At 37.6% G+C, this 14513-nt stretch overlaps 1 protein-coding gene across 3 annotated transcripts in view; it reads right to left on the reverse strand.

The window, feature by feature from the left end:
* dock4b (dedicator of cytokinesis 4b) overlaps window positions 1-14513 on the reverse strand; it is a 108762-nt gene that overhangs the window by 63135 nt on the left and 31114 nt on the right. For all 3 annotated transcript variants that reach the window (XM_026922919.3, XM_026922920.3, XM_026922918.3), the window contains exons 2-8: window positions 12087-12170; window positions 8743-8783; window positions 8491-8546; window positions 8038-8134; window positions 7657-7805; window positions 5907-5991; window positions 1162-1313 (exon numbers count right to left, since the gene is read on the reverse strand). In XM_026922919.3, the coding sequence (XP_026778720.3) occupies window positions 1162-1313; window positions 5907-5991; window positions 7657-7805; window positions 8038-8134; window positions 8491-8546; window positions 8743-8783; window positions 12087-12170 (664 nt within the window). The remainder of the gene's footprint in view (window positions 1-1161; window positions 1314-5906; window positions 5992-7656; window positions 7806-8037; window positions 8135-8490; window positions 8547-8742; window positions 8784-12086; window positions 12171-14513) is intronic.

The raw sequence follows: 14513 nt of genomic DNA on the forward strand, positions 1-14513 counted from the left end.
CATTAACTAATGATAAAAGGAGGATAAGTTTCATATGATTTATTAAGGCTCAATGGGATATTAATAAACGATTGTTTCTCCACACAACAGCTGCATTTCTACATTACGCTTTGTAAATGAATTACTACAAGTCCCATCATTAAAAAAATGACTGATCTGTTAATAAAAGTGCCAGTTCTGAAAGGCTCAACACACAGCTCTTCTCTCAGGAGGTGAAGAACCCATCACCATTGTTTCTCATTATACTCATAAGGAAATAAAATCCATGAGAGACGATCGGAACAAAATGGTTGGAAATCATTCTGACATCCACCTTTCCCAACAATTCTATCCTACTAGGAGGATATAAAACATGTACGCATCATTCAAACAGTGTGTATATTAAGGTTAAAGGTGCAGAGAAAACCCGTTTGGAAAATTGTTACAGCCCAGAGTGCTTGTTTTTGTTTACATGGGCCCCCTGTCAGTCTTTTTATAGCCACTCCCAAATGCCCCGTTACTCCGCCCATATCTCAGTCTGTTTGTAATAAAAAAAAATTAAAAAAAAATTAAACATGGCTGAAATGACTAAGCCAGATAATTCTCTATTGGGCAAAAGGTTTACTTTGATAACATTTCTTTGAAAAAACTTAACAATAAGAAACACAGTAAATCCAGAATAAACACTGATTTTTTTTTTTTTTTTTTTTTTTTTTTTTTTTTTTTTTTAAGATGGAATAATTTATTATTTTAGAAGGGGATGAAGCTGGACGCAGAATTAGTAACATCGCCTCTGGACATTTATGTAAAGCAGTCTGTATAAAGCTTAAAAATTTTTTTTAATGGCGTGTTTACACAATGAATCGAGTTTTCATCACTTTAAGAGCCGGGTAAGGCAATGCTTTGGATGAACCATCTTTAAAGAAATGTCTGTAATGCCAGCGAACTCCTGTCCCGCTAACAATGTCATGACACTCCTTGCAAATGCTAACTCTAGCTGAACTTGTTGACTCCACTTAGTTAACTGTAATCTTGACTAATTTTGCCTAATGCACCTTTAAGAAACTGCCAAAGTCAGACCAAATCACAACCTCCACAGTCAACCGTAATCTCTGAAATGCTAATAAATAACTGCATAATGAATGAATAGCTCCTCTGTGTTGTGATGTGCTAGCGGCTCACCTGATTGGTCGACTCTCTCTGCTGTCATAGATGTAGAAGAAAACATCCAGCTCCTCGCCCAGGTTCGAGCTCATCAGACTCTTCATGTGCACAAACAGGTGATGTGTGCTGGCTGGGACCGGCGTTTCCTTTTTACGGTGCCGATGTTCCATCTGAGATTGTTTACACGTGCACAGAGACATATATCGCCAGTTAGACACACACACACACACACACACACACACACACACACACACACACACACACACACACACACACCAGCAGCTATTCATTTCATTTCAATATCGTTTGTATAGCACTTTTAACAACAGATATTTTCACAGAGCAGCTTTACAGAAATCTGGATGTGGATTTAGAAGTAGTGCTCTAATTAGCAAGCCAGAGGCAACAGAAGAAAAATCTCCCTGAGGTGACATGAGAAAGGAACGTTGAGAGGAATCCGACTCAAAAGGAAACCTTGGAAAATGGGTTTATAAATCCTTACAGCACACAGTTGTAAAGAGGAAATGTGAACGGTGAACAGTATAAACATAATCGAGCAGGATGACTCTGTGGCAGTTGAAGGTTTTCTTTAAAGTACTGAGTCTTTCCAAAACAAAATACCCTGAATGCACATATCCGCACAATAACGCCACAAGGCTTTATAAAAAGACTAGCAGAGCTGCACGCATGCCACAGCCACATCCTGGAGTCCCACCATGTGTGTGTGTGTGTGTGTGTGTGTACAGAAACAGTAATGGCTAGCTTTGAGGGATTCAGCCAAGAACATAGCCCCCTACTTTTCCAGATGGCCTGCGAGAGAGGCGCCAACAAGCAGCTCTGCATCCTTTTTCCTCAGCTACCATACAGCTGACAGACGCACAGAGTGAGAGTGAGAGAGAGAACGAGAGAGGAAAGGAGGCCAGGAAGATAATATTGCACATAACCAGGGATGAGTCGATATAAATAACGAATGGAGATGAACTGGAGGAACGCTTATGCAACATCTGAAACGAACAGGATTATGTGATGAAGTGGGCGGCATTTCATAAGAGATTTCACCTCCTCTTCATAGACCCGAGAACCGTACGTAGTCCTTAAACCTTTTAGCCTTGCTGCTAATCACTGTCCAGAGGGCAGCCGTGTCCTCGCCTTACTCTCATAATCACAATGAGCACAATCAGTGACCGATGTGGAGGCGGACCGCTTTTCAATGCCAAAATCGCTTCCAAAAAAGAGTGTGAGGAGAAAAGAAAAACAGGACCTGAAACTAGGTTGACGTATTAAATGATGTCAAACTTCTCGCCAACCGCATTCCCATGTAGTGTCTTTCTTCCTCTCCCGCAGCCCTCCTGCGCACACACGCATACACACATTCATTGATTTCTCAGCACTTAATAAAAATATGTGTGGGTGGAGTGTGGGACCTGCTTTAGACCTGTGCCATTTATCACATTGTCCTGAATGTGTGTCACTGTTAATGAGTCAATAAATACAAAATATTTAAGCTACACTCCAATAGAGAAGTCAAACCCGCACTACACCAACAGATGCACACACCCACACACATGCCAGCGTGACACAAACCTCAGTGCCGATAAATGAATTCAAACTTTGTTAGAGCAAAATAAATTCCATCTGAATCTAACTCGATCTGAATTAGTGTAACTGGTAATGAGGCTTACAGATGTAATGCACACGTGCACAATACAGAGTTAAAAAAATCACTAGTTCAAGCATTCAGGACAAGTCTGGGCTATTAGCTTTTTATTCATAGCTGCCCAGCAGCCAAGAAGGAGTATGTGGGGTTTTTTTCTCGTTCAACAACCAGACAAAGAATAGACCCTATTCACTATTAAATTTGGTAAAAATCAGCTTTTACTGTTCAAATTCATTAGCATGCACAGATAATAGACAATATTTTCAGAATCAGGAACATGAAGGTTGTGGAAAACGCTGACAAAACAGCACAAAATAGTGCAGCGTAAAGTTCTCAAATGATATACTTGAATAATACAGACACTAGCCATACTCGAATAATACAGACACTAGCCATACTCGAATAATACAGACACTAGCCATACTCGAATAATACAGACACTAGCCATACTCGAATAATACAGACACTAGCCATACTCGAATAATACAGACACTAACCATACTCGAATAATAGACACTAACCATACTCGAATAATAAAGACACTAACCATGCTCGAATAATAGACACTAACCATACTCAAATAATAGACACTAACCATACTCGAATAAGAAAAATAATGTGCTGCGTCCCAATTCGCTTACTTATACTATGCACAAAAAGTATGTACACTTTTTATGAAGAAAAAGTAGGTACTTTTGATTGTGTAGCAAGAGTGTGCAAGTACTGGGACATACTAAGACGTCATACAACACAAGAGAACGTTTTTGTTTAGTTTGACACACACTGTAAAATCCTTATTGCATTTCAGCCTTTCTTCAGTCATTATTCCTTATATAACAGATACTATAATATACTATATAATTTAATATACCAATCCCTTGATTTATTTTTTCACATTTTATTTACACATTTCTAAAACGCGTCCTACCTTATAACCATCACAAAACTCCTCCTCCCTGCCTTGTGCAAAGAGTTGTAGGTAATATTAGCTGAAAAAGTGTCCATGATTCATATCCATACTTCGAAAAAATCTACTGGAAATAGTAGACCATCTGGGTACCTTGGGATACTCATTTCAACATACTATGATTTGGTACACACCAGTTCTAATCTCGGATACTATTTAGGACGGATAGTAGGCGAATTGGGACGCAACCACCGTCAATATATTTAGTGCAACGTAGAACGTACAAGTGGGATTCGCAGACCTCTGAGTGGTACAGCCTGAGAGTCCACAATTTTATTTCCAGGGAGTCCATGATTTATGATTTCAACAACATCAGTAGTAGTAGAGATCATTTTAAACTACTATAAAAAGATGTTATATCTGTCATAGACATTATGGCCTTATTCCAGACACACTAATGTGGTTCTTACAAGACATTGCTGATTTCCTAACAATAATGGTTAATATTAATAAACGGAAGCAGCCTCTGGACAGTCCTGGAGGATTTTGGATTTTTATGCATAATTCAAGTTGCTCTTTTATTAGTGAAATGATGCAGGAGTACCAAAGGTGTTCAGTCTGTCTTAGCAGTGGATTATTTATGGCTCAGTGCATCCGTTCTCTCAAAAGCGGTAATATGAGCCATGACATCATCTCTTTACAGACTTCACAGTTTTATAAATAATCGCACATTATTGCTTTTCTAGAGGAAGTCTGAAAATGAATGGTGGTTTTCAAAAAAAAAAATAATAAAAATCTTCTGACATTGCTGACATGTCCAAAAAAAGGTTATGCTCGAGCCAGGGTGCATGATACACCATTAATACTCCAGAGCTAGGTGAAATGTGGCAAAGGAAAGAAATGAACAGATAGTGATTCCAAAATATGTTGTCATTCAACCTGCCCAGTGAATGGCAGTGGACGGCATAAGAAGGTCCTATTTTGGTGCCCATGATCTGAACACAACTCACAAAGGTTTCACAAGTGGTGCAGCAAAAAAGTGTCAGAAGTTCAAATCCTGTCAATCCTGACAGCCATCCATGGCCAGGAGCCAAGCGAGCAAACGTGGCCACACTCTCTGGATGTGATGGTTGGTATTACTTTCTCTTGCCTAAGCCTACACTAGCCAATCAGAAGCATCTGTGAGCTCATGTATGTGGAAGAGGGCAGATAACGCTTTCCTTTCAGTGTGTTATGCTGTCCTGTCATGCAGCAGAACTAAATCTGAAGACGTTTAGGGTTAAGTTCTTATAATCTTAAGAGAGCATTAATGGGTGTATTATTATCCAGTAATGCATCAAGATAATGAACTCTTATTCCATCCATCTTCATTAGGGAATGACTGTGTATAGACTTTTATTAGAAAGTCCATAGAAAATGTAAAGGGCTGTCATGCAGAAACTGTTCTCAAAGTGTTTGAAGATGGGTTGGAAAATTTCTGTGGGACTAGAACAAGCAGATACAATCAAAAGTCTAGGATTAATTTTGTGTATTTTGGGGAGAAGATAGAAATGACAGCAGCAAGGATTATCAGGGAGATAACCATCACTGTTATTCAGCCTGCTGATAAAGATGTCATTTCTTCTGCTGAGATTTTTAAGTGACACATATTCCTCCTTAAAATAATTTTACATTGCTAATTCTGGTACAGAGGGAGTTACATTTAGAAAAATCAACAAGATTTCCAATCGCTTCAAGAAGTCTGGACATTCCTAGTAATGTTCTGTCATTAATAGCAGGGAATTCACTAGGGCTGGGCCCTGTAGGTATACATCTATGACCAATGGATAAAACAGATCGTTCTGTAGATATAGATTGCATTAGAGCAGTGACGAAGGAGACTTCAGGTCACATGTGTCATAGAAGCTGCAATCATGATGCTCCATACAATTAAATTACATAACACAGATGACTCCTCACTCTCAAACAGCAACCTATCCCTCTATACTACCTGCCATTGTTTTACATTTGCTAAAGTACTGTAATTATCCAGTGCTCTAATCCTCTCCGTAATGGAGATACACTAGGCATTTTCAGCTTCTTGTGTTCAGCACAAAGAGATTACGTCGTTACATTATGTTCAGAGAACGCATTCTGAAGCCCTGAGGCAGTAAAGGATGCAGTTGCCGTGGCAATGCGATTTCCAGAAGAGGAACGTACCAGTCTGTACAGCTCAGTGACGCTGATGTCATCAGGGTCCACCATGCTGAACTCTCTCCTGGGGACCAGGTCCAGACCCAGCTGCCTATAAGAGCAAACACACAAACAACTTTGCACTTTGGTCTCATCAGGATCACACAGATATACACACACACACACACACACACAACACTTTAACACACAATTTCACAAGCAAAATATTGAGACAGAGATGAGGCTGCCAGAACAAATTTCATTATTTGAGCAGTATTTGAATATCCATAATATGTAGAAAAAAATGGCATTCTATGAGCTCTATCTAAAATGAGTTCTTAAACGTTTTGGCCAATCGAATTTTGTGCTTGATATAAGGAAAGGGCTCACAATAAATACATGTAATTTGTCATATAGCAATTTTTACTTTTTTTATTTAATATAAAAAGAACAAATGATTTAATGTGACTCTTGTGATAGTCACTAGAGTATCACTGAATCTCAAGGAACATTCTATTGGGCATGAATAACTACAACGCTATTGTGTTGTATATATATATATATGTGTATAAACACACACACACACACACGTGTGTGATTTTTTTTTTTTTGAAAAATAAATTAAAATATAAATTAATTTTTCAAATTATGATGCTTAGGAAATGTTCTACAGCTTTTTTTTTTTTTACCTTCCATGGTTTATGTGATACAAACACATATTATACAACAGTTATTTCCGGTCCACTAATTTGATTGCATTCCAAGAGTGCTTATATTTCTTATAACCCTACTGGGACATTTCACAGTGTGTATCACTCCGCTCGTGTGAGTTCACCACAAAAAAATTCCACTTCCTTGTTCGAAACGGTTACTACAGCAGTGATGATGCCGCTACTACAGTACTACAGTAGCGACATCATCAAACAATACTTTTCAGACATTATAACTTTTGAATTAAAATATGAAAGCTAGTCATTTGAAGATGAAAAGGAAGAAGGAACACCAATTTCATCTGAAGCACCTTCAGCAAGAATGTATAAATCAATTGCTATGTTTACATGCACATCAGTATTGCGATATTAATCAGAATTTGGCAGTATTCTAATTAGTATTGAGTCATGCATGTAAACGCCGCAACCCGACTGCCTGATTCAGATTAAGACAATATTCTGATTCCCCAAATTCTGATTCCTGTCCCTGGAATATGCCTGTTTTCATCAGAAATTTGTAAACACCTTATTCAGAAAATTCAGTGAAAAAGATATATGCATGTGCTCAGCTCACAAGGAATTGTGGGTGCTAACATGCTTAGCTGTAGGTATTTAGGAATGGCAACTCAGGCATACTTATAACAACCATGTATACAGGAATATTACGATGCCTGTACGCATATAAACATCTTATTAGGAATACGGCAGTGACCAGAATATAGACGTTAAATTTAATTTGATGTGCATGCAAACGTAGCCAGTGTGAGCCAGTCAGCTAGCTAGCGGATGTGCTATCAGTGACTATATTCTTCAGGATCTATTTCCACTAGCCGAGCAAAAATGAACAGAAAATTTGGCCACAACATTCATTTCTTGTTTATAAAACTGTTGTTATAAAAGCAATATCGCACTCACAATTGTGCAGCTGTACTGAATATCAGCATACACATAGTAAATCTTTTAATCAGTTGGAGTACAAAGGCATTTTTGAATTTGACTGCTCAAGAAAACGAAACTGAGAGAGATCAAGAGGAAAGAGTTTTTAAGAGATAGAGAGACTCCCTCACTCATTTCCCCAGTCTAGGCGTGCAGTGATGTGCTGTTTGACGTCCTTCATGCGGTCGTGGGTCAGATGGCCAACCAGCACCTGCCGCCGCAGATCCAAGATCTCATTCATCACATGCCACAACCTGTGGAACAGATCTCCCTCATTCTTCTGTGGGGTAGAGACATACATAGACTCAGTGACATCAGTGACAGATGAAGGGATCTAGTCCTGATTTGTCTTATCTGTACAAACACATCCTCTCTGTCATTTCCTCTTGGCTCAGATGGTGCTATAAATGGGTTATAAATTAAAATAAAGAACACGCCATAAATCTTGCTTGCACTGGCACCAGTTTACAGAGCGATATTAAAAAGAAAGACATTTCTCTCAGGACGTTTACCACATAAAGCTGCTTCCATATGGTGCCCCATTCCCGCAATGTGGACGTCATCTCTGTAATGACCGTGTCTTCCGTGGGCACCACAGTCTCGAACTGCCTGCAGGTCAAAATGAAAACCGAGTCACATAGAGCACATCACACAGCATTAGTGCCAGGGAGCTCTACCGGGTTAAATATGTTTCTTAGGAAAAGGAAGGAAGTTTTGTTTTCAGCATACGAAGACAAAGATGGAATTTTTGGACATCTTTAAGTGACACCAAGCACATTCTCCCTAGATCCCCATTTAACAACTAGAAAACAGGAAGTAGAATCAGACCTAATGAAGTGGCACACAGACTTGTACATTTGGCCTATGACCCGATTTAAATGCTTTGCTTTGCATAAATAGTGTGAACTGTGGCAAGTTTAATAAAAGCACTTCCTTGTTGAAACGGGACAATTCAGTATACTCACCCCTTGTTCTTGATTTGAGCATTTTTCAAATGAATGTAGCTGCATGGGAAAATCCCCTGCAACAGACGGAAGGTGAGAGACAAGTGAGCAATGCTAATAATGAGGTCACAGAACACAACGCAATGTTTCCATCATGAAATATGTAAGGATAGGCTATAAACTGAGAGTGTTTCGACAGATACATCTATATCTTAAAATAGACTTCAGACAAAGGCAGGCTGTATAAAAGCCAAATGTCTGTCTCTGGATTACCTTGGCATTTGGGTTCTTGAGCACGAAGCCTCTGTACCAGCCTACAGAGACAAAACAGTCACATTTACATTTATGGCATTTGGCAGACGTCTTCAACTGAGCTTTGCACTGCTAAAGGCCCAACAATGGCAGCTTAGCATTGCTGGGATTTGAACTCACAACCTTCAAACATCATCAGTGTCAGGGCTTTTATACGGCCACTGTTTATAATTCACTGTAGTTATAATATCGTCTATAATATCCTCTAATTTCTCAAATCTGATTGGTCAGAAATTATTGTCAAGTTATTGTTTATTTTTATTCTGATAGTAGTAATGTAATAATCATATGCTTATATTAATATTAATAAGCTTGCTCTAATACATTATTGTTTCCACATAATGGAACAATTTATCAAAAAAAAAAAGAATAACCTTTGATATGGTGAAGCTTTTGTAAGGAGATGTTTAAGTTAAACTTAAGGAAGGAGTCTCCAGTGTCAGCCCTTTTTTAACAGTCAGAGGTAAAGTTTTCCACTCTGAGGCTACGAACGGAGGATGTTGCGTTTTGTGGTTTCTCAGTAACATGACAAGTTGCTTTTTTTTTTTTGTCTTATTAAGTTCAAGAATAAAGTGAGGGAACGTCTTTACAGCTGCTATAAAGTAAGCGATAAAAGAAACTAATTTGTTTCAAGTATGTTCCACAACATTAAATGCCGCAACATACAGATAAAAGTATGACGGTTTGTTCATAAAAAATTTTAATACTTAGCAATTGCTATGCTGTGGTATAAGTGGAATACAAGACACTTCAGCATATGCTGTCATAGGAAAACAATCAACTTATGTCAATGATAATTTTGCCAATAACTGCACACCCTATCATATTTTAATCCTTATATATTGTAAGTCAGTGGTCAATAATGTTTGCGCTTATGGCTCTCCAGAACATGACTTTTTATCATGAAGCTGTGTTCAAGTACCATGCGATGATAACATTGCCATATCACTCATTCCAACTTCTGAGAGTGTTGCCATTTGACTATTTAGGTATCTATGAGTATGTGCTCTTCTGATTTCCCACACTCTGGGTGGGATAGTGTGTGTGTGTGTGTGTGTGTGTGTGTGTGTGTGTGTGTGTGTGTGTGTGTGTGTAGGCTCTGGCTTGACTGACACTGCCGTCTTAATCAATGAAGCCACTGTTAAATGTCTGTGCTAAATATCAGTACACATGCCTTCTTTGTGCAAAGACAGCTGAGTGATGAGCAAAGTGCACAAGGTCAACACTCAGTATATTATACACACGTACACCCTCACACATCACTGTCAACAGTCCCACTGTCACCAGCTTGATAAAGTCAGTAACTAAATTCGGTCTCAGAAGCCTGGATCTCTTCACTGTAAAGATCATGTGAAATGTAAATCGGAGTGAGAGAACATGATACAAGTCTTTATATCTTTTTCAAGTCTTTTTCATACTTTTTTCCCCCCTCTGTCCACGTGTGTACAGTGATGTAATCAAAAATGGGTTGTTTAGAGGGTGTTAAATGTCACTGCATTTTGATGGACGATTACAGAAAAATAAATAAAATTAAAAATAATGACTGGTATTAATTCTGCGCAACTAAAAAAAAATTATTCTGTTCAAGTTTTTTTTTTAAAAAGTTTAAAAAGTCAGTTTTGATTTCAGATTGTCTTTAAAGTCAGAGTTAAGACTGAATTTCACAGGACATCTATTCACATTTACATAATAATTAATAAATTTATACAAAAACTTTTTTTTTTTTTTTTTACTAAAAAAAAAAAAAAAAAAGATGTGTGATAACAATGTGGTGAGCCTGCTAATTTCCTTGTTGTTACTCATCTCAAACACACATCTAGCACGAGACATTTCCTCTCCTTGTAATAGTGGTTATGCAGTCCAACCAAAAGCCAGCTTTCTATCACTCGAAAACAGGAAGTCAGACGTGTGCACCCTGAGCTTGGAGGAGTACGTCTTCAAAGAGTGGAAACAGGAAACAAGGACGAACAGTGGAGGCAAGATCATGCCACAAAGTAGTGCTGAACAGCTTGAACAGATCCAACCTGAGCGTGTGAATGAGTGTGTGTGTGTGTGTTTGACTGTCTGCATGTGATGAACTCAGACATGTGCCATGAAGTCATTAAGTCATTTATTAAATTAGGCTCCACATTAGTCATTACGGCAGGCGGTAGAATGGAACAAATTTTCAAGTGTATAAAGAAATGATCAGTGACTCAGGTGGTGAGTTTTTTTTTTTTAATTTATTAAACAAAAATGTATTATATTGAGATCAATCTAATGACGTTATCTGCAGAAAACATAATAATAATCACGTACCTTAGAAAAAAAGACTGTATAAAATAGGGAAAATAACGCAAGGTAGGAAAGTACTGATCCAATCAGATAAAAAGTATCAGTATTAAGGCTAAGATTAGCCTGAAACACTGGATCAGTATCGGATTGAAAATGACATTTTCTGATCTGCTCAGCTAATGCTTTTTTTGTGCCATGAACACATGTGATTTTTGACTGATAACACACAGTGTATGAGTGACTGTTGGGGATTGTCCTTCTGTCAGCTCTACAGTTCTCTAACATGTGTGACAGTCTGGGAAAACCCACTGAATGTCACTGTGGCTGAATAAAAATGTTTTTATTTATTATTTTACTCATTTTTTGTACTTCTTTAATCTTCTCACAAAGATCATGCCGAGTAATTAGCCAGTTTAACAAACACAGGGATAAAAACGGTCAAAATATCTGTGATGCTCCTGCTCTGTGATCAGTGATCAGTCGAGTGAAGAGACGACGATGATGCTGGTGTTTAAATCTGTGAACGACTTTTACTTCAGATGATGAGACAAACATGCTGATAATCAAAGGAAGAACTCATTTTCTATTGTAAACTGATCATTCTTTACAGTGTGGCAGTAATGGTATTTTTCCATTAGTAGATTAGGTATGAAACGCAGAGGAAGACACAGTGTGTTTCAGTGGAGTCGGAATGAAAACCTTCAATGCAATTTTCTCCCTTTTCACTTTTTTAACCAGAATTTTAAATACTAGGTGGAAGAGATGCATGCAGGCATGCAAAAAAGAGCCCCAAAAAACCACATTTCAGTTTAGGAAAGCATGTAGGTTCAGAACTACATGGTAGAAAATGTCAAAGTTTCACAATGTGAAGCATTTTCCCATGCCTCCACACTTTCAATATGTGTAAAAAAAAATGTAAAAAAAAAAAGCAAACTGCTTGGTAAGGCCTTGTATAGTATCATGTCAGCTTAAGCACTGCTCCCTTGATGTGGATACAACGGTGCTCTAGCAGGTCTAATGCATTGTCGTACCTTCACATTTCTCCAGGATCTGCACCGTGTCACCGATCTCCAGAGGCAAGCCGTGCTGTACCGTCCCCCGAAAACTGGCCAGCACTGCAATACAAAAACAGACACAGACAGAGAGGGTAAACAAACAGCTCATAAATCAGTCCACTCACCTCTGTAGAAAAGTAGGTTCCTGTAAACTCAATAACCCAGCTGCAGTGATGCACAGCAAGCCTTGTGTGCTACTGGGCCCATGTGGGCAGAGTCGGCGAGTCTGTAGCGCTCTCCCTGCCATTAAATAGGCCAGGCAGCCTACAATGAAGAGCCGAGCTCTATGCACAGGGTCATACGGAGTTCCTCTTTTCAGCTTTTCACAGTCGTCTAACAAGCGAATATCACCGGGCAGTGATTCTAAACGATTGCCGTTAACTCTTCTACTAATTACAAATAAAAGCTAATCAGGAAAAAAAAATCTGCTCAACAAAAACAACTATCAACAACTTGTTAATACAGCAATTGAGTCATTAAAAATATATATTGTTTATAGTTATAAAATGAACTATAGGGATTAACAGTGCTACTCTGCTACTTGGTTAATAAATAAGGAATAAAATACAACAGGGTGTGCGGTTACGACCCAGATACGACCCAATGTGAAGCAGGGTTCCTGTTAGCACCCCAAAGTGGTGCCAATGATTACATTATTTAAATGTATTAATGAACAACATGTTGTGTTGAATGTCTGCAAAACAAGCTAGTTCCTGTTATCACAGCATCAGCAAAGGGTCTATGACTCAACCCGAAGGAAAATCCGAGGCAAACCATTGTGGATGGGTTTGAAAGAAAATTCACTATGAGTTCAGCTTCTATAAGTGCTGCTGTGAGTTCAGATCCCTGTGAGTTCGATTTGGATAAAAAGACTGCCAAATGAGTAAATGTAAATGTAAATGTAAATGTATATGTGATGCTGGCAGACATGAAAGAAGAAGCCAAACTTCTCTTCCGACGTTCTAACAGTATAGCCGTCTGCTCTATAGTGCCATAGTATAGTGTTGTGAGAAATAAAATGGAGAAACAAGAAAAGAAAAAAAAGACACTGCAGCAAAAAGTTCAGACAAGCATCTGGGTAAAAACAGATGAGAAAAATAGACTAGATAGAGGGTGAATAAGACAGAGAAATATTGAATAAGACAGAGAAGATTAGCTCTTATTGTCTAAAGTCTAAGCAGCATATAGGCATAACCCATCTCTCTGTTCCACACAGAATGGAGTGTTTAATCATATTTCTTCATTTGAAGCAAATTACACTGCAGCTACAGCTTTTTAGCATGAATCCCACTTTTATTGAGGACACAATCAGGCGTACCTGTGCCATTATCACACTGTTTTGATCATGCACTCTCTCTAGAGTGGATCATTAAGCATAAATTTGTCATCACGTTCAGCTACCATGCAATAAAACAGAGTGGCTGTGGGTCTCTTAAATCAACACAGTAAACATAATGGAGATGAAGTGCTTGCTGGGTAATAATTATTTATTTATATGGACATTTGATTAGAACAGTAAGATATTTTTCCACCAGATTGGTTGTTTGTTCACTACATTTTTACACATTTGTTCTCTGGTTCATTATATAACAGTTTGTTTATGCTATTATTCATGTCTGATGACTTACATTCCACTAGAAAATGCCTTAATTTCACTATTTTTTAAGAAAGTTGAAAAAAAAAAATAATAACTTCACTAATTATTCATCTGATGCCTAACATTTCAACTTGAACATTACTGAAAAGACTCTACTAACTTAAAAAAAGAAAAAATCTTGATTAATTCATGCGTGATGCTGTACAAAGCACACACACACAAAAAAGTTTTAGATAGTTAAAAAAAACCCTCCAACTTAAAAAAAATATTATTCAAAATTATTCATGGCTGATGACTTAAATGCCACTAAAAGACTATACTAACTTAAATACAATCTTATTCATGTCTGATGCCTTACACTTCACTTTTTTTTGTTTTTAGAAAGTAAGTAAAGACTCTACTGACTTAAAGAATCTAAATTATTCATGTCCGATGCCTTGCATTTCACTAGAAAGTTACATAAAGACTCAACTAATTAAAAAAATCTGTTATTTATGTGATACCTTATATATCATTAAAAAGTTACTTTAAAAAAAAAGACTCCAATAACTTTTAAAAAATCCAGACTAAAAACTAAAAATTCTACTACCAGAAAATCTCAACTACTCATGTCTAATGATTTACATTTCACTAAAAAGCTGCTAAAATTACTATACTATCTGATCAGTTTTTAGTTTGCTTTTCCACTGATAAATGTGTATAAAGTAATACAAACCACTGGCATCTGGGTATATATAAAGGGATAATATTACTATAATTACAGTTATAACTCTAGTATAATATGATTTAACTGTAAAATGGGTTCT

The sequence above is a fragment of the Pangasianodon hypophthalmus genome, chromosome 18 (genome assembly GCF_027358585.1).
Source record: "Pangasianodon hypophthalmus isolate fPanHyp1 chromosome 18, fPanHyp1.pri, whole genome shotgun sequence".
Lineage (NCBI taxonomy): Eukaryota > Metazoa > Chordata > Actinopteri > Siluriformes > Pangasiidae > Pangasianodon > Pangasianodon hypophthalmus.